At 39.7% G+C, this 24,004-nt stretch overlaps 1 protein-coding gene across 3 annotated transcripts; it reads right to left on the reverse strand.

Annotated features, from left to right (window-relative positions):
- Positions 1 to 624: 624 nt before the first annotated feature.
- On the reverse strand, positions 625 to 24,004 carry LOC131191417 (E3 ubiquitin/ISG15 ligase TRIM25-like). Of its 3 annotated transcripts, XM_058169524.1 has the most exons (8): positions 21,789 to 24,004; positions 20,678 to 21,327; positions 19,147 to 19,215; positions 18,788 to 18,883; positions 16,888 to 17,121; positions 15,084 to 15,246; positions 5,015 to 5,077; positions 625 to 1,251 (listed from the first exon to the last, which is right to left on the reverse strand). In XM_058169524.1, exons 2-8 carry the CDS (start codon positions 21,260 to 21,262, stop codon positions 713 to 715), a joined length of 1,749 nt encoding a protein of 582 aa, XP_058025507.1. In that variant the 5' UTR covers positions 21,263 to 21,327; positions 21,789 to 24,004; the 3' UTR covers positions 625 to 712. The 3 variants fall into 3 exon arrangements, with proteins under 3 accessions (XP_058025507.1, XP_058025509.1, XP_058025508.1); XM_058169526.1 differs by lacking the exon at positions 19,147 to 19,215 and having other exon boundaries at positions 20,678 to 24,004; XM_058169525.1 differs by lacking the exon at positions 5,015 to 5,077 and having other exon boundaries at positions 20,678 to 24,004.

Consider the following 24,004-nt stretch of genomic DNA (forward strand, 5'->3'; position numbering starts at 1 on the left):
CTCTCCCAACTCCAGGAAAACTACTAGTTAGCAATGCTAAACTACTTCCAAAAATGCTACTTAGAAAATTGCCTGGATTTGTCCATGTAATCATCAGCAATTAAGTCTGACTTAAAGATGAAAGAAAAAGAGCTAAGATTTTGCATGTTCTGTGCAGCTAACCCAATGTTCTACCTGGAAGCCAACCTGTATAAACTAGTCAGATTAAAATAATTTAATATGAATGCCAGAGCTGGAAAAAAATAAAGCTAGGGCTAATAGATCTGCAAAAAAAAAAAATGTAGCTGACCAGAAAATATTTAGAGTCTTCCATCTGGTTATCAGTATTTTTGCAAAACAGGTATGGTGTAATATTTGTAGATGTTAATGCAGGGCCTGAGAAAGGGCATCTGTTTGGTAGGATCTCCCCATCTGCAATCAAAGGCTCCTCTGCCCTAAGATAAGGAGATCCAATCCATTCTATGGATTTGAGGGATCTTTTCCAGGGTTGTAAGTACAACTAGCTTAATTTCTTCATTCTTGAGATGGAACAGTAGAGCGTAAGAAAATAATTCTCAGCACCTGCCCAGCCATTCCCAGAATGTTCTAGGGAAGAGCACCCAAAAAAGGAATCTTGCTGCAGCATTCATGAAATAAAAGTTAATTTTATCGGCAACTGTAAAAGTTCTCTGAGCTTTTAAGATGGGATTCCCTCCCCTCCTCTTTTTGGCCTCTATTCAGGGTGTTGTTTCAAAGTAATAGACGTCCCACTGCTTATCATGGCAGCTGGGTACAGTGGTTCAGTGAATGTAGTTAAGAAACGGTAAATGAGGTTTATGGAACTGGTGATGCCGTAGAAAGTCAGGGAGCCTGCAGCATAGTCCAGGAAAACCCCAATGGTCTTGTAGTAGTCACCACGCAGCATAGTCTGGATATTATTATGCCAGACAGAGAAATTCACTGAGTCCCACTCCAAGCACCATGAATAATTATTCCTGCCAATCAGATACAACATGCACGATTTTTCGATCCTATGCCGGTAGCTGTAGGCAACACCCAGGCACAGCCAGCCGTTTGAAATCTCAGCCTCCCAATAATGGCAGCCCTCACAGAGGCTGCGGGTACCAAGCAGTTGGGGCCAGTGGTTAAATCCAGGGGTGGGTTTTGAATAGGTTTCCAACAAAATCCCCATGTTCAGCACAGAGTGAGTCTCTTTAAACAGGAAGAGCTCTTCGTTGGCAGTGGTGGCATCAAAATTCAGGATACAATAGTCTGTTGCATGGAAAGGAAAACAAAGAAAAGAGAGCAACATTAAATTTTGTCAGTCTGGAAGATCAATCCACAAGAAGAATGAAAATGCCAGGAAGATTTGAGTAGACTGGGAGGCAAGATTATTTTTATTCTAACACAGAGGACCTCCATTTCTTCTTGAATACTTCCCTCAGATACCGATGAATCTGGGAAAGATACAGTCTTTGGTCATACTGTATTCCATATTTTTGCCAGTTGTGACCAGCCAGTGCAATGTAGCAGCTAGAATGCTACCCACAGAGGGGGAAAAATCAAAGATCAAGCCTCTACTTGACCAGGGCCTCACTAAGAAATGAAAACTTGTGCCAAGTAGAAAGGCAAGAATAATAATTATGATCAGCCTAAATCAAACTACTGCAGGATGAAGGACTCTTCATTGAAACTGTTATCTAGCACGTTAGTCTGGGGCTGTTTGGTAGAGAGATGTTTTTCATCTTCCTAGTTTAGGCTGACAAGAGTGCCTGGCCAAAGTCACCCAGGCAGTTTTTATGCCCGAGAAAGGACTAGAACAGAGATTTCCAGAATGGTCAATATTGACCCCTAAATGGCCTTGTGCAAGGTTTTTTATTATTATTATTTCATTGTATTATTTTTAGTTATTTGCACTACTATTATTTAATGCCGTATTTATTATTTGCACATATCAAAATCTGAAGGTTGATGAACAATCAGAAATTTCATGAACGGGTCATTGAGCTGAAAAGTTTGGAGAGCCCTCTTTTGTATCTATGTATGTGTGGAGGGAAATAGGGGATATTAGAAAGGAATATTTTTTTAAAAATTAGATCCCGGTGTGGTTTACATGTCATGCTAAGCGATCATGTGGTTAAATGTGATTTGTGATCCCACCCATTGTGGCTGTTAAATGGAAACTGTACCTATTGAGGGAATCATGGTTAAGAAATGTAGTCTTAATATTAGCCATCATGATTATTCACAAATAGTATGCACATATCTTCTAGGGCTCGTGAAGGACCATAATGTAAAGAAATGAGAAAATGCATTCTGACGTGCCATTTATGTCCTGCATCCTTCAATTTCTTGGTTTGCCGTTTGTTTAGTTTGTTTGAATGCAGATAAGATGCCTAGCAGTGGAAAGAGCAAAGCTTGTGAAAATAATAATGGATTTGCTTTGCCTACAACTATAAGCAAACTTTTAAAATCTGTAGTATGTAAGTACATACAAAACATATAAATGGTTAAAGAAACTAATACAAAACAAGATAAAACTAAGTTGAATATAAATAGAAACAAAATGTCCAAAATGTTCTAGAGCACTGTAGTACAAATGCACTTACACTTACTAAGCCTCGATTTTTAAGCAAGTTGAACCTTGACCATACTGAATTATATTGTCCAGCCTTTCCTGGTAAAAGACCATTTCAGAGGCTTAGAGTTCAGAAGTGCAAAGGAATTAAATAGGTTTTTATGCCACTCCCTAACCACGGCAGGAGGGAAAGAGAAAATAAAAGAAAATTTCAGTTGACAGTATGCATAGCTCTTGGTATCCTCATGTAGGTTAGGAAGTCTGTGAACTGTAATGCCAACTGGTTCAGAGGGCACCAAGATGAGAAAGGATTCCCTTCACATTTGAAACTCTTACCCATTTCAGTAGAGCTTCTGAGAAGACACTGAGTCTTGAGAAATTGTCCTAGCAATTGGAGGATGGAAAAGGACTCACCTAGCAGAGTGAGAGGGAGGGGAGCACAAGATGTCCTATTTAAGGACATAGCTTCTCCTGGGAGTTCATTGTTCAGGACTACAGAAAAGCAGTCTCTTTTAACAGTCAATAAATCAGAGGTGACTTTCACTCCATGTAAAGGCAGGCAGTTTAAACCAAGTTTAAGCGAACTGCCCATAAAAATATTTTGGACTGCAACAGGCTTTGTGTGCCATACACAAACAACAAAAAAAGTTCTTGCTGAGAAAAATAGCAAGCACACCAGGTGATTAGGAAGACTAGCAACTTAGGCAAGAGAAGGAAGCCAGAGGAACAAGAAGCTTACGTAAACGTACAGTACGTGCAGCTGGCCAGGAAGTCCACAATTTATGACCACTATTTAGCTCAAAATTTCTGTTGCTAAGTGAGACACTTGTTAAGTTTTGCCCCATTTTATGACCTTTCTTGCCACATTAGTTAAGTGAATCACTGCAGTTCTTAGGTTAGTAACACAGTTGTTGAGTGGTTCTGGCTTGAGGGATGCTCAGTGCTCCCTGAGCTTGCTTGTTTTGTTGCAGGCGTTTCATTACCCTAACTAGGTAACATTATCAGTGCTAGTAAGGAGGGCTGTATGTTGTGAAATTAAAGAATTTTCATCATGTCTTCTGACTGCCAGTTGGTATTCATGGATACGTTTGGCCAGTCTTCTGCCTGTTTGTCATACAAAGTAGTTGTTACAGTTCTTACATTATATGTTGTAGATCACTCCTGTTTTTTCTTCTTGGATTGCTGGGCCTTTTAGTTTGCTTCGGATGTTTTGAAGGGTTTTAGCTGGCCTGTATGCCACGCTGATTCCATGTGGTGGTAGTAGTCTGTTGGTGGTTTCTGAGATATTCTTGATGTATGGCAGTGTAATTCTTTTTAGGGTTTGTGTTGCTTGTGCTCTATGGGTGCACAAGCAACACAAAGTGGTCAGGGACTTTTTCATAGTTGGGTGGGTATCCCATTTTGTTGGAATGTGTTGTATAGATGTTCCACTTCCTTTTTCTGCTGTTCTGAGTTGCTGTGTGTTTGGGCTCATTTAAATAAGATCCTTAGAGAGCTTCTCTTGTGGGAGGTTGGGTTGTTGCTTTGGTAACAGAGTACCTAGTTAGTATGGGTGGTTTTCCATTTCACACTTATGACCACTGCAGCATTCCCTCAGTCACATGATTTATATTCAGATGCTTGACAATGGATTCACATTTATGACTGTTGCAATGTCCCAGGGTCATGTGATCCCCTCTTGCAATCTTTTGACAAGCAAAGTCAATTGGGAAATCAGATTCACTTAACAACCCCGTTACAATTTAACAACTGAAGTGATTCACTTAAAGAATGTGGTAAACTAAGTTGTAAAGCGAGGCAAAACTCAACAAATTTCTCATTTAGCAACATAAATTTTGATCTCAATTGTGGATGTAAATTGAGGAGTATCTGTACCAACTTGTCAGAAGTAAAACATCTTCCCGAAAAATCAAGAAAGTCCAGTTGCCTTTTTAAAAGCACCTGTGGGACATTAGTCACACTGGTGTTTCCCTTCCTTTGTCTTAGAAGCAGTACAAATCCGAACAGGTTTCACTAAGCATGAACATATTTCCTAATAATAAGTATTATTTTAATTTTCTAGTATGCTCAAACTAGGACCAATTTCCCTCATTTTCTACGTTCTTTATTATCTTTTGCGCCAAGAAATTAGATTCTGTAAAAGAACCCATTCTTTACCCTCTCAGAAGATTCCTTCAATCCTAAATTCAGAAGTCAGGAGGCAACTTTTCAGACAAACAAATACTATTAAAAGTCATAAGATAGCTTACAAAAGCTTAAAATAAAATAAAATTAATAAGTCTGAATTTTGGTTGCCATAGACTAACATGGCTCTTCTTATACAATGTTCATCATCTGCCTTTGCTATTCTGGTCATCTGAAAAGATCCTATGGAAAATAGGTTCCTTGCCAAGATGTGACCGTCAGCAGCATTCCAGAGGGCAATATTGGGGAAACAAGCCAACTAAAAGCACCTACACTTTAGGAGAGTCTTCCGATCTGTGACTGTGGGTAACAGTTCATATGGCACCATTGTGATTCCTGAAAGATTAAAGGTATTTGAGATATTTATTTAGTACCTGTTTTTAAAATGTATTCATTTATTCATTCAATGTATGCATTTATTCATTCAATGTATGCATCAATAATTAACCCATGATATTAGAATGTGCCGAGTTGGACAGCTTAACAATAGAACTTAAAGATAAAGAGGAATTTGAGCATTACTCAACATGGGACTTATTGTACAAATGGCTAGAAAACAGGTGAGGAGATTAGTAACTTAATAACGAAAGAAGATTAACAAAATAGAAATAGATACAGGTATAGATATATATATAAGAATAGATATTGTAAGTAATAGTACTATAGGACTGTACGTGATTATAGATTAAAACTTATAGTGATAAAGGAATAGTGTTATGGTACAACTATGAAAATAATGGTTATTAGGAGACGACTTCCGGTATCCAGCGGCAACGGACGTCTGGAAGGTTTCTCTTGCCTCCAGCGCCCGAATCCGGCCGCCGCCGAGGCCCTCAGGGGCCAGGTGTTCCGAAAAGGACACCTGCCGTACGGACGGCTCGCCAGGGGTCTCCCAGCCGATATACAGGACTGTGGGGACCGATGCTGGCGCGTCCTAGGCTTGGCGGGGTTCGGAGGCCACAGGCCGCGGCCATTATTTTGGTCGTCGCCTGGGCGCTGTGCCCGTGACACCGGGCATTGGATTTATAACTGCAGCAGCCTGGTGGTGAACAGGGCACGGAGAAGAATTGAGGAGGAGAAGGAAGGGAATATCGGTGGCGTGGTGGAGTGCTCCGGAGTGCGGGGGTTTTCTCCCCTGCGGTTGGAAGGAGCACGAGTTATTCTGGAGAGAGGAGAACTTAAAATAAGAAGATTACGGTTTTGTGGAGCTCTGGAGAAGAGGTGATGGAGAAATTTAGGAGGGAAGGTTTGAGGCCCCTCCTTCTGGGGAACAGTGGTGGCGTCCAGCTTCCGCCTTCACTATGAGAATTTTGATGACATCACTTCCCTTCGGCTTCCTGGTTGACTAACTGTACTCTGGACTCGTTGCTCCTGTGAGTGCCCCCTGGTGGATCCGGAGGAAATTACAAGGGTACTGAGCTTGCCTGAGGATTTTGAATACTTTTTTTCAAATGGCAAAGGTCAGAGACCAACTGCTGGAGAGATGGAGAGAATTCTGGAAAAGTTAGCTAATATGGACAAGAAATTGGATGATTTGCAAAGAGGCCAAACGGAAATAAGAGCAGAAATTGTGACTATCCAAAAGGATTTAAAGGATACTCAACAAGTCTCAGCAGAAAACAAGCAGAAAGTGGAAGGTCTGGAGGGTGAGATGCGGGCAGTGCAGAAAAGAGAGGAGACGACAGGCAATGCTGTGCTTGGACTACAGATGGATAAAATGTCTTATTTCCTTAGGTTTCAAAATTTGGAAGAAGTGGACCAAGAAGATTTGAGAGATGTTGTGACTAAATTGTTGGGAGAATTTCTTGGGAGAGGTGTTGATTTCATGAATTGGGATGTGGATCGAGTTTATACAGTTAATTCAGTATGCACGCACGCATGCAGTTCCCAGAGAGGTTCATGTCAAATTTGTGAGAAGAGAGACGAGAGATGAAATTCTTAGAAAACATAGGAGTGGGGCACTGATTTACAGGGGCAGGGAGATAGCCATTCTGAGGCAGATTCCCAGACAGGTACGTGAAAAAGAAAGAAATATTATTTTTTGTCAAGCAAATTGTACCAGAAGGAGTGGGCTTCAGATGGCTGATGCCAGAGGATTGATGATTTTCGGGGAGGGCATTACGAAAAAAATCAGTACAATTGTGGAGGCTACGGCCTATGTGGAGGAACACAAAGCCTTCCTGGAATCAGATGATCCAGGAATTGAAGAAGGGGAGGTTATAGATCATGGGGCTGAAGCGGCTGCCGCTGTTGCGGCCCTGGAGTTGGGTCAGGCTGAACCCAGAGTTCTGAGATCCAAAACTAGGAAGTGATAAAGATATTTGGGATTGTGTTGGTTTTCCTTATTCTCTTTTGTACGATATTCTGATTATTCTTGACTCTTCTTTATTACGTATTTAAAATTTGCAAACTTAGCTACTTCGTGTCACCTGCTTGCCTTATGGCTGTTGTATGTGTTAAAAAATTTGAGTAAAATTCTTATTTTAGATAAGAAAAATGAAAATTTACCATACCTGATATGTATTTGTATAAACCTTTTTTGACTAATAAAAACTTTTTGAATAAAAAAAAAAAAAAAAAGAAAATAATGGTTATTACTATGACATACAACATTATGTATTTAAAAGAGACTATATTGAATTACTACGAGAATGATGGTTATACTCAGGGTGTATAATACTATTTGTACCTAAAAAGGACTTGATACAGCCAGTTCACTGTCGTTGCAAAACTGGAAATGTGATGTATAATAAAGGAAAATGCATAATAAAAATATTTTTAAAATAATAATAATAATTGACCCATGATTCAGGGTGATATATGCAACTAAAAACAACAAATAACGAGCCACAGTCAGTTCCGACAACTGAAACCATTGAGAGAGGCTTATAAAGCCAGGTTTAGATTTAGCCTCTATCCTTCAGAGAGAAGATGGGGTGGGGCCATTTGGATTTTAAGAAGAATGTTATTCCATAGGGAATCTGTGGCATCTGAAAAGACACATCTCCTGGGTCCCATCAGTTGACAAACTGCTTGAATGACTGGACTCAGAGTTGCCTGATCGCCAGAATCTTTTAAAAACCAAAGAGGTTGTAGAAAAAATGTTTTTAAAAGTAAAAAAAAAAAAGTTGGCCATGCCAACTCAGTCACATTAACTCCCCCACTAAGCCACGCCCACAGAACTGGTAGTAACAAATTTTACATTTCACCCCTGGCCTACACTACAGCAGATGACAGTACATAATTAACTTTGACTGGTTCTGGAAACTAAGTAGCAGGGTCGGGTTTCAAAACCCGTCACTACCGGTTTTCTTGTGGACGCGCTTGTGCTCGCGCGCACGCACAATGCTTCTGCGCAGAAGCGTCCAGGCAGGTGGGTAGAGCCCCCTGCCACTGCTGCTACAGGTTCGCCCAATTTGGGGCGAACCAGTAGCAACCCAGCACTGCTAAGTAGGGTTAGTTCTGTGAGATTAGGCTGATGCCACCATACCTAAAGATGAAGCAAGCACATAAGAAGGGTGGACAAAAGTCAGGAAAAGATCCCCTAGGGCAGGGCTGTCAAACTTGAAGCCCACGGGCCAGATGCGTCATGCACTGGCCACGCCCATGCCCAGTTTAGCGAAGGGGGAAAAGTTGCAATAAGTCACATGAGGATGCGAGTTCAACACCCTTTCCTTAGGGGAAGTAGTTAAGAAAGAATCAAGTCATTAAGGGGGGGGGGAAAGGGGGGGGAAATATCATCTGAACCAGATAAAAGAAATTGGACCTCAGCACACAAAAAATCCCTTCTGTGTGTCCCATTAACAGCTACCAGATTTGTGAACCAACAGAGCAAGGACATTGGGGGATAAAGGGGGACCCGAGGCCCACCCACACTTTAAAACATTTTTTGATCCAGATCTGGTGGTTTCTATCCTTCTGGCTAGTGCTTGCCAGTCTAGTTGAAAAGGGTGGGTGGATGTGCAGTAAGAAAGAACAAATTCATATTTTGTGTCCAGTAAAGTTTTGCTTTGATGTTATTTTAAATCCACTGAGTCTCCATGTATTCTAAAGAACCAATTGTGCCTCATTGTTCAATAGAAACTGATTTGAGTGTGGCTCTTTTCCAAGGCTGTGAAGGTGTGAATGAGTGACCATAAGCTGAATGTGAGTATTTGTGTAACAGCACTTGGATAGGAAACATGTGTTGCTAGATTGGTAGTTATCTGGAAGAAGGTGACAAGAAACCGTCGTAGAGGAGGTGACCATTGTTCCAATCTTTCAGTCCAACAGATGACAGCCTTTAGTCAAACTTGGCAATCTTGAAAGATAAGCATGGTTGGATCTGGTTAGTAAATACTGTGGGAAGGGCCCCCTACCCAGAATAAAATATTCTACAGGAGACAGAATAAAATATTTCCCTTAAAGGAGAAGAGAAAAATCTCCTTAAAGCAGCCACAGTCTTTTGCTATAGGAAAACAGCCTCAAGCAAAAGCTTGAAGAGGTTATGCTTTATGAATGGATATTTATGAAAGCAAAGCCACTGTATTAATACCCAAAGGGCAGCCACACAATAAGCCGCACAATAGGCAAGGAGCCTAAACTGACAAGATTAGTTCAGACAAACAAAACACCTAGGATTTGCAAAAAGGGGACTTTTGCCAGCAGAGCCAGTCATGACCCCTACATGACCCCATAGGAATCTGGCAACAGCCATTAAAATATTAAAGGATATATTCTTGCAGAGAAACATGCATCTCAATAATAAAACTGTATAAAAGCCTATCTACTCTCAACTCCAATTCCTTAGCCACTCTAGAAACATGCTGCTGTTTCAGTCCTAGGAAGGGGGCAATAGCAAACAACCTCTGAAAAACCTTGCAAGAAAACTGTAGGGATTTGTTTAGGCAGTCCAAGAACTGGATACGACTGAACGAAGAAGAAAAAAATAGGAAACCAGCAGGGAATACCAAGACTATAAATTAGACTGTGGTGTAAAAAACAAAGCAGAAAGTGACAATGGTTAATCATATATGTTGTTGTCTCCTTAATCTCTATATCCATATCATCTTTAGGAGCCAAGTTCAACTCAAGAGCCATAACGTTTTTAAAAAGCTTTCCTTTATGACTGAAAGTGAACAAGTGCCGCAACGTCAATTTTACACTCTTGCTCTCTGAACACTGGCTATTTTTCATGTCCGTTTTTAAATGATGCAATTGTACCTTGCTGTTTCCAGTACCACAACCCTCCCCAATCCGCAATAGTGAAACACAGAGGAGAATGTAACAGTAACAGAGTTAGAAGGGACTTTGGAGGTTATCTAGTCCAACCCTCTGCTCATGCAGGGGACCTATACTAGGGATTTGAATCGCCGACCTTTCTGATCAACAAGCTCATTAGTGTCTTAGCCACTGAGCCACCTAGCCAGGAAGCAAGGCCCAGGAAGCCTGACAGAGTAAAAGCTGGGATCCACCAAGGGTTGCTATGGTGGGTGGAAAGGCTATCTGAACAGATGGTGTTCATTAAAGTGCTAAATTCCCAGGAGTCAGTCCTGAAAAGTAGCCTACTTAGGGAGAGAAACATAATCACGTCTCATTAGTTGTAAATTAAGATAAAGAGCTTTTTCTGCACTGCAGGCTTAAGCTTTTTCTCTCATGTGTAAACTGGCTGCAAATGAAGCTGGCTTAAGAAATCACTCCTGTATATCAATCTCATCCTCCATTTTGTGCATGGTGATAGCCTGGATTAACTATTCCATGGCTCTCAACTAATAGATTCCTGGCATCTTTAATTTACTTCATTGAACTCTGGGAGTTGAAGTCCACAAGTCTTAAAGTTGCCAAGGTTGGAGACCCCTGTTCTAGTGGATATCCTCCTTTCTTTGAAGTCAGTCATTTCTAGTAGGGTGAGGAGACTGAGCTCTAGATCCTTGCTCTGTGGAATTCCTCAAAGCTGTCTTCTCTCCTATAATAACTACATGATGCTACTTAGAAAGGTCATCTGATGACATGGAGTCAGGTACTATCATGAGACCTAATGACCTATTTTGAACTCTGGCTGTCCTAGTGAAGTCATTGTGCTGTCCCGATCTCACATACACACACATAACAGTGGTTTAGTTCAGGGGTCTCCAACCTTTTCAACTTTAAGACTTGTGGACTTCAACTCCCAGAGTTCCTCAGCCAGCAAAGCTGGCTGAGGTACTCTGGGAGTTGAAGTCCACAAGTCTTAAATTTGACATGGTTGGAGACCCCTGGTTTAGTTGGTTTATTAGTATTCCCCAGCAATTCCCTTCACCAAAAACCTAGAACTGTCCCAATTAAGTCCAGCCAAAAGTAGACCAATGCTAGTCCACAGAGCTATGGCTAATGAGTCCACAAGGTACTTGAAAGTTTCCTAATCAAGCTAAACCCACCAGGCAAAATTAAATTCCCAATACAAGATGGTTCACAAGGCACAATCCAAGTCAAAGCACGGTGTCAATCCAAAGCAAGGCAGAAATCACAACAACTAGGAAACAAACAGGTTCTTCCCAGCATTGCCTTCATCTGTCTGCTGTGCTGGAAGTGTGCAGACAGCCCATCAAGAAGGGTGAGGTTGCCTCCTCATGAGTAATTAGGCTGACCTTTTCTGCTCCTGCCCTACGGGTTCTCACATCAGGTGTAGAACGCAGTTCCTCTTTCTCAACACTGAGCAGTTGCCGCTGTGATCAGATTCCACACCTGAAGCCTCAGGGCTGTCCTGCTGCAGCTGAGCTTCAGTCAAATCCCTCTCAGACGGCTGCTCTTGACCTCCTCCAGACATACCTGGAACTGGTTCATCTTCCTCAGAGTTGACATCGGGGAAGCATCCAGGGTGTATCACAGTCATGGAGGTGTTCTCCCAATATTTGGATACCATTTAAATCTAGATGGGAAAGAATAGGCTCAAGCTCAACCCTAGCAAGCTTGGCTTGGATCCCAGGATTTGCTGTGCTCAAGAATTTTGAATCTTTAATTCTTGATTTTGTTGCATTCTTCAGACAATTTTGGGGTCCTCCTAGATTATCAGCTTTGCTTGAAGAGCTGTTACCAATAGAATTCTGGGTGAAAGGTAAATAGCTCAGGGCCCAGCTATCTATAGTACCACCTTTCTCCAAATGTCTCTGCCTGTCCCATAAGGGTGGGCCTACTATGGGCACTTTCAAATAAACAATGCCCTCTCCTGTCATCCCAGAGCCATGCCCTTTTTGTTACTGCTTTTGCCTTCCCTGTATACAATATTCCCCTATTGCTCCTTTCCTGCTCTACTTTAGAAAAGCGTTGAAATCTTGGCTTTTTAAATAGGCCAAAGATCCAAAGTATTTGTAAACTTGCTGAAAGATGGTTAAAGCTGGTTTTTTAATGTATCTCCCTCAGGACTCATAACAAAGACTGTAATGCAGTGTCTAGAAACTAGCACTGCCACATATACAATCCAAAGTACGGATGTGGCGGTTTGTAGACAACAACTTCATCATAATAAAAAAGGAACTAGAGAAAACACATGAAATAATCAACATCTTCAAAGGAAAAAAAATCACAAGAGAAGAAAAAAACAAGAACATACTATCCTTCCTGAATATCCTCAGCAGCAGCGGAAATGAAAGCAAATTAAAAGTGCTAATCTGTTGAAACACAACCCATACTAATCAAGTGCTCCATTACCAAAACAACAATCCAACATCCTTTAAGGGGAGCTGTGTAAGAACATTATTTAGACCACAAGAATCTAAATACACTGCTGCAATTCAGAATATCATAAAAAGGAAATGGTCTTCCTATACATCTTCCAACAAAATGAATACACATGGAACTTTATTAAAAAAAAATGTCTGAACACTGAACCAGGGGTTAAATTTACTTACCTTCACTACTAGAATAGAATAGAATAGAATAGAATTTTTTATTGGCCAAGTGTGATTGGACACACAAGGAATTTGTCTTGGTGCATATGCTCTCAGTGTACATAAAAGAAAAGATACGTTCATCAAGGTACAACATTTACAACACAATTGATGGTCAATATATCAATATAAATCATAAGGATTGCCAGCAACAAAGTTACAGTCATACAGTCATAAGTGGAAAGAGATTGGTGATGGGAACTATGAGAAGATTAATAGTAGTGCAGATTTAGTAAATATTTTGACAGTGTTGAGGGAATTATTTATTTAGCAGAGTGATGGCCTTTGGGAAAAAACTGTTCTTAAAACAGTTTATGTCCAGGATGCGAGGGATCTGCAAATATTTTCACGGCCCTCTTCTTGATTCGTGCAGTATACAGGTCCTCAATGGAAGGCAGGTTGGTAGCAATTATTTTTTCTGCAGTTCTAATTATCCTCTGAAGTCTGTGTCTTTCTTGTTGGGTTGCAGAACCGAACCAGACAGTTATAGAGGTGCAAATGACAGACTCAATAATTCCTCTGTTGAACTGAATCAGCTGCTCCTTGGGCAGTTTGAGCTTACTGAGTTGGCGCAGAAAGAACATTCTTTGTTGTCCTTTTTTGATGATGTTTTTGATGTTAGCTGTCCATTTTAGATCTTGCGATATGATATGATATGATATGATATGATATGATATGGTATGGTATGGTATGATATGATATGATATGATATGATATGATACTGGTTCTCTACCGCACGCATGCCACCTCTGCATGTGCAGGACCTTCTGCGCATACGCACAGGGTCAAAAATGGGATGTGATGATATCTGGGCGGGTGGGCGGAACTTCCCACTGCCGGCGCTACTAGTTCGCCTGAGCTGGATAGAACCGGCTCAATTTCACCACTGCACTCATCCCACTGCAGCACAATCAGCATGAACTATTAAAGGGTTAACACTACCATACATCAAAAACATCTCAGAAATTACAAGCATACTATTACAACCTCATGGCATATCGTAGCAGACAAACCAACTAAAGCCCTCTAGAAGATCTTTAGATCAAAAGTTCCAGTAGTCCAAGAAGAAAAAACAGGATTCATCTTTAACATATAATACAAGGACTGTAATGGTCTGTAGAGATTCTCAGTCATTCAGGTCATAGTTGTCCGAAAAGTGCTTTTTCAGGAGGCAACTGGACTGCCTTGTTTTTTCTTTGAAGACATTTCGCTTCTTATCCAAGAAGCTTTTTCAGCTCTGACAGGATAGCCCTTCCATTCCCCACTATCCTCTCAGAGCTGAAGAAGCTTCTTGGAGGAGAAGCGAAACATCTTCAAAGAAAAAACAAGAAAGTCCAGTTGCCTCCTGAAAAAACACCTTTGGGACAAAAACTGTAACAGCTAATAGGGAGGACAGACAGGTTAGCAGAGAACATCCATGAACATCAAATAGCAATCAGAAGACATTATGAAAACTCCTTAATCTCACAAAAAATGGACAGACTCAGCCATAGTTTCAACTGGGAAACTGAGCATCCTAGACCAAACTAAATCCAGAAATCCTAAGGAATTCTTGAAAGTTTGGCATTTAGATAAATCGGTCATCAAGAGATACGTACATAGGGATAAATTACATTTACATACCATTCAAAATAGATAATAAAAAACTTAAGAGGGAAACAAAAAAACCAAAACACATCTTCAGCAGCCCATACCAAAATAAACAGGGATTAATAAAAGGAAAAATGAAACAGAAAATAATATCCTAATCAAGGAACCAAGTAATTTTTTTTTTAAAATTTACATTTATATCCCGCCCTTTTCCGAAGACTCAGGGCGGCTTACAGTGTATAAGGCAATAGTCTCATTCTATTTGTATATTTACAAAGTCAACTTATTGCCCCCCCCAACAATCTGGGTCCTCATTTTACCTACCTTATAAAGGATGGAAGGCTGAGTCAACCTTGGGCTGGGCTTGAACCTGCAGTAATTGCAGGCTATTGTGTTCTAATAACAGGCTCCTAACAGCCTGAGCTATCCACGGCCCTGCCGTGGTTAACTTGGCCTTAACCAAGTTCATGTAAGGATTGAACTATATAGTTCAGGATTGAACTCCATAGTTCAATCCTGAGCTACATATATTCTCTCCTATTTTTGCCTTGTTTATATTTTATTTATTTTTCTCTGCATCTTTGTTTCTTGGGAACTATGTCAGGGTTGTTTTCCTTTGGTGTAAACGCACTATTTTAAACGAAGTGTTCAAAGTACAATGTCCCTCATTCAAATTCAAATTCATATTTTCTTCCCACTAACATCATTTGGAAGAATTTCCTGTTTTTGAGACAGAAGTGATTGGTGAAATTATGTGGTGAAAATACATTTATTTGAACATGCACAATGAAGGAACTGAACGAATTGAATTGAACAAGACAATCACTTTCAAATTTCAGTTTACTTACCCTTCTGAAGGATTTTATTGATGAAGCAAAGTCCAATCATTGAGAGTTGGGATTTCAAATCACTCAGTGTCTGTTTAATCCCCACAAAACTGCTTAGTTCCTCACATTTCAATCCAATCAAAGCTTCTGAGCAATCAGATATGGCCTTTATTTTTGGGAAGTCCTATGGTAACAAACAGTGTTGAAGAAAGCTTACAGTTCAGCAAAATCTTTATTTGGATATTGAAGCATGCAGACTAGCCTTTTCTCCCCTGTTGTGTAAGACCCTTCTACGTAACATTGTTTCCACTCTCTAATGCCCAGAGCCAGAAATGAGACAACTGTGCTTCCATAACCTGCCAAACACAAAAACTCTACTGGGTTACTTGAGAACTTGTATCTAAGGTGAATGGTAGAAGGCAACTTTAAAAGGTACAGAGGAAGGTAAACATTGAGTTGCTCAAATGGAAATCGCTGCCTCTGCAAAGTAGCCAATGAGTAACTGAGATGCAAACAAACAAACGGAAAACAAACAGGAGGCTTGAGGCAATATGCAGTAATATGGGAAATTTGTATTGAAAGTCTAGACTAGAAAAATGTGCCCTAAAATTATTTTAATACCATATGGGGATTTAAGAGAAGATAATGTCACCTATTTTATTCCTCCATAAATAGTTGCCAGTCAATTCTAATGAAGGGTCAATGAGGCAATATAGATAAGCTTCTTGGTGATCAGAGTGTTTTTCAGGAATAATAGTTTTCAGTTACTGGAAGAGTCCGAAAGAACTTTAGCAAAAACTTCCTAACAGTATGAGTAGTTGGGTGACCAGTTACTAGAGGTGCTGGACCTCCATTCACTGTTTAAGTTCCAGCTGAGGATAATCAATAACATTTTGGGGATGCTTTGGTCCAGATCAAATTAAGCAGGATGTTGAATTTGGTTACTGTACAGGTAGTCTTCAACTTGCAACAGTTCATTTAGTGACTATTCAAAGTTACAACAACATTGAAAAAAGTGACATAACCAGTTTTTATACTTATGACCATTGCAGCATTCCCATGGTCACGTGATTTACGTTCAGATGCTTGACCACTGGTTCATACTGACTCCACAGTGTCCTGGAGTCATATGATCCCCTTTTACAACCTTCCGACAAGCAAAGTCAATGGGGAAGCCAATTCACTTGACAACCGTGTTACTAATTTTAACAACTGCAGTGATTCACTTAACAAATGTGGCAAGAGAAGTCATAAAATGGAGCAAAACTCATGTAACAAATTTCTCGCTTAGCAAAATAACTTCTGGGCTCAGTTCTGGTCGTACGTCAAGGACTACCTGTACTTAAATGTCTCCATAATTCAACTCTATACACTAATTCTATGATTCTGGATGAATGAAATATTAATTTTCATTTTAAGTTAATCTTTCTAACTTAGCCTGTCTGCTTTTGGGAGTCCTAATTCATGATAGATTATTTAAAGACTTAATACAATTATCAGGCTTATATTTAGTACAATTATCAGAAGAAAATTGCTTATCATTCATTATTGGCTTAAAGTGTGTGTGTGTGTGTGTGTGTGGTTAATCATTGCAGTTTCCTTGGAAATGTTTTTCAGAAGTTTGTCCTTGCCTCCTTCCTAAAGCTGAGAATTTGTGCTTAAGATGGGACTAGAACTCACAACCTTCTGGTTTCTAACATGATGCCTTAACCACTACACCAAATTGATTGACAAGTTGCTTATTGTGGTATATGAAATCAACCATGCTTCATTCAATGAATCATGGTTAATCGAATTGTAGCTGACCAGGATAAGTGAACTTTACCTGCAAGAATTGAAAGTCACTTGGATCATCCATCAGATTTGTCAGCCACAGTTTCTTCTTCTTAAGATCTGCAAGTTGCTCATGTCTGCGCTGAATAGAATTCCCCATATCAAGTAAAGCTGCCTTTTCCTCTTGATCAATGAAGTCCATCACCTTAGTCTGCAGTCGCTTGAATTCTTTTAATACCTCTGTAAAGGCCCAACTAACTTCATCTCTGGTATTCTTCACCACTTTCTGTAAAGAATAGAAAAAAACCAAAATATAGCATATGTCCATCTATTATCTATCTTGATTTAGGGCTCTTCCAGTAAAAACAACAACCTGTGGGTCCATTAGAGAAATGAGTTTATCTTCCTTGTGTACCCATGACTCATCATCAGATCTCCAGGATAACATCACATTCTAGTTTTCCCCGTTAGGTTTTTGGGAAATTGATGTCTTCCATCTGCCTAAATTGAAGCAATAGGTAGACAGGATCTGGTATAATCATACACACACACACACACACACACAATGGTGTGATTGTGGAGGGGAAGAAGGTTCAACTAGTTCCAAATTTAACCCATCGGGAACAACCCTTAATAAGGGACAACTTTCTTTCAGTGGTGGGAAACACTGTTTGAATGAAGAATGTCCCAGGTTCAGACCATTCCTTCTACAGGATTATTGGAGAAGCTTCCCCTGGAATCTTTAAAAAAAAATTGCTGCCAGCTACCGTGTTTCTCCAAAAATAAGACCCTGTCTTATATTTTTTTTTGAACCCTGAAATAAGTGCTTGGCCTTATTGCCATGCGCTCAAAAGCCTGATTGGGCTTATTATCAGGGAATGTCTTATTTTGGGGGAAACAGGGTAGTGATGGATCAACGTTTTGATTCAATATAAAGCAACTTGCACAATACATTCAACTGAAATTCTCAGATTAGTTGCAAAATACAGGTGAATTTCATATACAGTAAGAGGCAGACAAGGGTTAAAGTAGGTGCATGTATATGTTAAAACTCTAATTCCCTGTTTGCTACTAGCCATGTGTGTTGAAGACTAAAATATATGGGCAGCACCAATTTACCTTTCATAGAGTTATAGATAGAGCAAGGTAGAACATATTCAGCATTGGCTTTTAGCCTTAGGATCACTAATTAAGAGTCTTGTCTATATGATCCAAAAATACCTGTGAAGCTAGTGACTTCAGAATCCATAAGAGATATTACTACAGGGAAAGAGAAAATACTGAATGGCAATAAGGATCATAATTATTTGACATACTACATTATTTTTTATTTAAGTAGGTGATTTAGAGTCAGAACTGAATGATCTAATGAAGATCCTTTTTATAAACCCTATTCCTGACTTCAGGTTGAAAATTTACTATTTTCTCTTCCTCTCCCCGATCCTACATCTTGGCATTACATGTTTCTATATTGCCTGATATTGGGAGGGGAGGGAGACCTTATCAAAAGAAAGTATGCTGGTTGAACTGCTAAATGCTTTTGATTGGAAATAACACCATTGCCTTCTAAAAAAGTTGCCGTACTTGTATCATCATAATCATCATGTCATACTATAAGTATGTGTTTTCCAACCTTGTCAATTTGAATATGTGTAGACTTCAACTCCCAGAAATCCCCAATCAGACATGCTTGGCTGGGGAATTCTGGGAGTTGAAGTCTATACATCTTCAAGCTGCCAAGGTTGGAAAACACTGCCATGTACGGTTGGCCCATTAGTGAAAATTGTAGCAGGCTTCTTAATGGTTGGACATGCAGTTCTGGTATAGATGCTAGTTCCAGTCTTGTCTGTTACTATCTTCTGATTTATTGCTGTTGGGGAAGTTATTTTGCCCCCACCCTCAACTGAGAAGGTCCAAATTTCTTTCATCCACTTTTCTCACTTGCAGCTCACCATGAGGTAATTCACTCTTGCTCTATGTTTCTGATGGTCTTCTATCAATATCAGGACCTGGTTTTCCATGCTGGCATGTATTCTCTGGATCTCCGCCTGGGAAAGAAATGCCCCCCTCAAAATCAATAGAGAACATTTGTGTAATCACACAGCCATCAGAGATATGCAGACACTGTGACAGGTTGACACCGTGGAAGTATCAATATTGGAACAGAATGTGGGGTGCTCATATATTAAAGTATCAGTTGTGTGGCATACTTTAAAATATCTTTTTACCAAGCAATCAGAAACCTTCTGCCTCAATTCAAGTTTCTATTGCTAAACAAACAACAGCATACTGTATTACCAAGCACACCAACCTTTATCTGTGAATTCAGTGTGGTTGCAAAAAATTTCCTTAACACCCATGAAGAATTTTCCATCCTTTCCTTTTTTTTTTTTTTGGAAAAAAAAAGTTAAACAAAATATATATTTTGATTAGCACCAGTTTTCAAAATACAGTATTATTTCCAGGAATACCCATGGATTCTGCAGAGCTCAATGGTTTTTGTTTTAAATCCCATTTGCCCACCCAAAAGAGCAAACTAATCTAGGGGCTGCTAGTAATACCATAGAGGGTAAAAGAGAGAGGATGGCAATGAACAACCTAATCTAGTAAATGTGAGTCCAGAACCCCGCTTGCTAAAGCAGTTATTTTGACTGAGCAAGAAGTTAGCGGCAGCCAATTTCCTTTAGAGTTCATGGTATGTCCTCAGAGTGGCAGATATTCCCAAAAAATGGCATTAGATCAATTGTCCCTGCTGCCAAAGGCCACACTTCCAATCTTATCCTTAGACAGCTTCTGTAGAAATTTTGCCTTTTTTGTTATAAATCAGATGATCTTTCTGTCGTGAGGGATGTATGCTAACTTTAAAAACTCTTATTTATTGTTAAGGTGGGGGTGGGGGCTGCTTATTTCAAAATACCATGGAATTTTGTTTGTTATTTTGATTTACCTGACTGGGGTCTTCCAAATTGATTTCCAGATCAGGAAGTTGTAATCAGCTAGCAAAGACTGTTTTCATGAATATTAAGACATCAAAGTTAAGAAAAGAAAAAAAAATCACCAGCAGCTCTTTGCAGAACTCAGCCCTTTTGCTGTGGCAATAGAACAAGCTAAGGGAATAGTTTTTATCTTGATTTTTTTTTTCTTCCTCTCCTTTGTGTTTGGGTATAGCAACAGGATAAGGCTATAGAAATCATGGCTTAAGGATGGCAGGAAAAATGGCCGATGCCATGCAGAGGTGTCAAACTGGCAGCCCATGGGTCAGACGCGTGATCTGCAGGTCATGCCCACACCAGCTCTGCAAAGGGGGAAAAATGTTGTGATATGTCACATGATGGCAATGTGGCGTGGCAAGTTTGACACCTGTGCCATAGAGAGAAAACATTTCAGTGATTCTGACACGCTCCAATATGGCTGAACAACTTATAAGAATGGCTGGTGATGAACATATAGCAGAGACAGAAATACTAACGTACAATCCACAAAGTGTGGGAGGAATCTTGGCATATGAATGAACCTTACATAGCAAGGGAATGCTGCATAAGAGAGGAGAAATAGTAAGCATGGAAGGGAAACAATGAAAGCAGTGTGTAAATTAGGATTCTGATCCTGACCTGGGCACCAAACAATTGAATGACGTCTATCTTACAATCCCCAGTCCGTATCAACTAAGGAGTGTAACATATGTGAAAAACTTTCTACCTGTAGCATTGGGTTACTTTTATAGGCTAACTGATGAGATATGAACCTGACTCACTTCTACTACTCAAAGCTGCCTTCCATAAAAACATGGGGCAACAAGGTATACACTCTGACACACAAAGGCATATACAAAAACTGCTTACTTCTTTCTTGTTTCTTTCTTGCTTCAGAGAAATGACTTCATGGTTCTTATGCTTTTCCTGGACACATATTTGGCAAATAAATTTGCCTTCCTCTTTGCAGAATAGCTCTAGCAGCTTACGATGTTTTACGCACATGCTGCCTTTCAAGTCACTGAGAGGTTCCACCAACTGGTGGTTCTTGAAAATCTTGTCTGTGTAGTGAGACTGGATATGGTTATCACACAGGGAAGCTATACATTGCAAGCAAGACTTGACTGCTTTTAACTTTCGCGTGAAACAAAAATCGCACGGGACATTCTTGAAACTAGCCAGCTTCTGTGGATCTTGAGTTTCCTCCTGTGCAAATCTCATTGCAATTTCTCCCAGGGTTATATTTTTGCGAAGCTGAGGTGTTGAACTGAAGGGTTCCCGGCACTGAGGGCAGTAAGGTTGTTCCCCAATCAGAGCTAGGTGTTCCCAATAAACGTGCAAGCAATTCATACAGAAGTTGTGCCCACAGGCTGTGGTGACTGGGTCTTTGAATACCTCAAGGCATATTGGACATACAATATTGTCTTCAAGGAAAAGAAAGCCAATCTTCTGCATTGAAACGGGAAACTTTATTCTTGGCTCTGATTCACACAATTTTCAAGTATGTTCAAGTCAGTCCCCTATTAAAAAAGAAATCTGTGAAACAGGGACTTTTGACCCTCAAGGGGCACATACTATGATTAAGTCCACGGGACTCAGAAATTTATACACTCAAACCTATTCTTACTTTGCATTCTGTCATGCGTACTCATTCTACGTGTGGCAAACTAATCCCTGCAGTTTTCCTGAAATATTTTCAGATTGAGGCCCTAGAGCTGAGAGAAAGTGATTGGCCCAAAATCACCAGCTGTCTTCATGCCTAAAGCAGGATTGGAAATCACCATCTCCCCTAGCCTGGTACCTTCACCACTACACCAAAGTGGCTCTCCAATCTTACATCTACCGTACATAATAATTACTTCTACTCCTCCAATGGTATGTTCAGAGTGAACATATAAATCTTCTAACCAACCCCGTGGTGTAGGTAGCTGACTGTTTATTGAGGTAATCCAGTAACTTTGAACAGGGTTGCTAGAAGTACCTGCACTTCTTTCCTGTGATTCTGGTTACCTCTGTGGGACCATATGTTATGGCTTTCATGTAGCTTTTGGGTCCTAGACAGTCCATCCCTGCTACCGAAAATAGAATCAACACAATCTGAAGAACTGATAAAATTTAAAGTCATATCATAAAATGAATGTATTTTCTAAAACAAATACAGATCTGAATAGGTTTTATTTGCTAATTTGATCATCTATTAGTGAACTTTTTTGTGCAACATTAATGGTTCAGTCCACAATCTACTATTTAACATTCACAAGTAAATCTCACTGTACATACAATTCATCAAAATGAATTGTATCAGGTTGCACTGTCAATAGCAGGATCCAAACTAAACCTCTTCACCTGGATCAACTGACCATGAATTTGTCTGCTGAATCCTTATAATACTTTGAAAAATAACTTATTCTTTCCACCTATTATTTTTGAAACTTGTGTTAAAAATAAAGATTCTTAACCTGTTTTTATTTTATTCAAAACAAAGTTAAAATACAAAATACAGAACTAAAAAAAAATCCAAAAGGAAAAAGGAAAAAAACCCACCAAAAAACATAAAACATTTTAAAAAGGTGCATCAAAAAAGACATATCATTGCAAGCAAAGTCTCCTGGCTCAGAAACTGATGCTATTGGGGTAGAAACTGAACCTCTGAATAGGGCCACTACTTGGCACTCTATGACAACTGCATTGCTGCCTTTGCCACAAAGTAGAACCTCTGAAAGGCTCAATTGATTCTGCTCTTCATTTTCCCCAGCGGCATTCTAGGTGACTATTATGTTGCTGTGTCACCCAGAACTCCTCTGAAAACCAAGGGGCCTCTAGGATCCATATGCAGAGGTTACATAGGTGCGACCCAATCCAAGCAAAAGTTACTCTCTCATTTCAAGCAACAACTGAAGCCTCAGTCAAATCATGTACTAGAGTCCTAGAAAGAACCACAGGCTTCGTTGGAACCCAACATTAAATGCCTGAACAGGCCATTCACCTTGGTCTTGCTTCCTTGCAACATCAGAGACCGCCAAAGCCAACAGGGAGCTATCTGTCTGTGGCAAGGGATTAATAGTAACATTCCCCAACTCCAGAGCATATTGCCACTGCCTCTGTTGTCACCAACTGAATGCAAAACCTTGCTCAAGAATGCAAAGCCAGAATGATTTTATAAATCTGCATGACATCACCATTTTCTAATCATGTATGCTCCCATACAGCTATGACCTTTCCCAGTAGGCAAGTATATTTTGTTCTTGTAATTGTTATGAGGAGACACCAGAACATTCAAGGCTTATTATGAAATTATGAAGTTGTGATACTATAGTTCTGCAGATTTCTCCGAGTGGTATTATCTGCACTTACCTGTTAAAAGTCAGTTGCACTTGGTAAATTAGTAATAGGTACTCTACTACTGGTCCAGGGATTAATGGTTTTCAGCTGTGGTCTTGTCCCACTCCTTGACTTGACTTTATCTGTTTATAGCCAATCATGCGGTCTGAATTTGCCAGGTGACATCATAGTTCAAACTACAAAGGAGGAGGGAGTAAAGCCCTTTGGTTATGATGTCACTGGCAAGCTCATCTAAATAAAAATATTAAGGACCTATCTGCTATGCCCTTTCAAGATTATAGGCATCCATAACAAGAAACACTACTACACGATTTTTAATATAGCACACATAAGACTCAAACATCTTGTTCCATTGGTCTCAAAAAGACAAGCAATAAATAAGCCATGGTTTCATTCATTCATTTTCTATTGGAAAAGCCCTCTTGGTATGGATTTATCATTCTGCCTTAGGAAGTTATTTGTACTGTATCTTGGGTAGCTTCCCTGTTTATCAGCCTGCTTAGCCATATTACATATTTATCTACTGTTTGTAGACTCAGAATCACTGCTAACACAGATGGCTATTCTGAAACAGAATCCCTAATCCCACAATATACCCAATAGTGATTTTATTATGTTGCTAAGGAATAAATTAAATTCATCATACAAATGTATTTGAAGAACCTCATTATAAAAATATTTTCCAAAAACTACACAAACCCCAAAACGCAGACACATACTTTTTAAGTTTTTAAATTTAAGACCCCTTACAAATAACACTATTGGGAAACCTACAGTTATGATTACTATTAAATAATGGCTTCATTCTCCTTTTCAGCGAAAGGAAGCTGTTTCACTCCAAAGTAAGTCTTTGCC

The sequence above is a fragment of the Ahaetulla prasina genome, chromosome 2 (genome assembly GCF_028640845.1).
Source record: "Ahaetulla prasina isolate Xishuangbanna chromosome 2, ASM2864084v1, whole genome shotgun sequence".
NCBI classification, from domain to species: domain Eukaryota; kingdom Metazoa; phylum Chordata; class Lepidosauria; order Squamata; family Colubridae; genus Ahaetulla; species Ahaetulla prasina.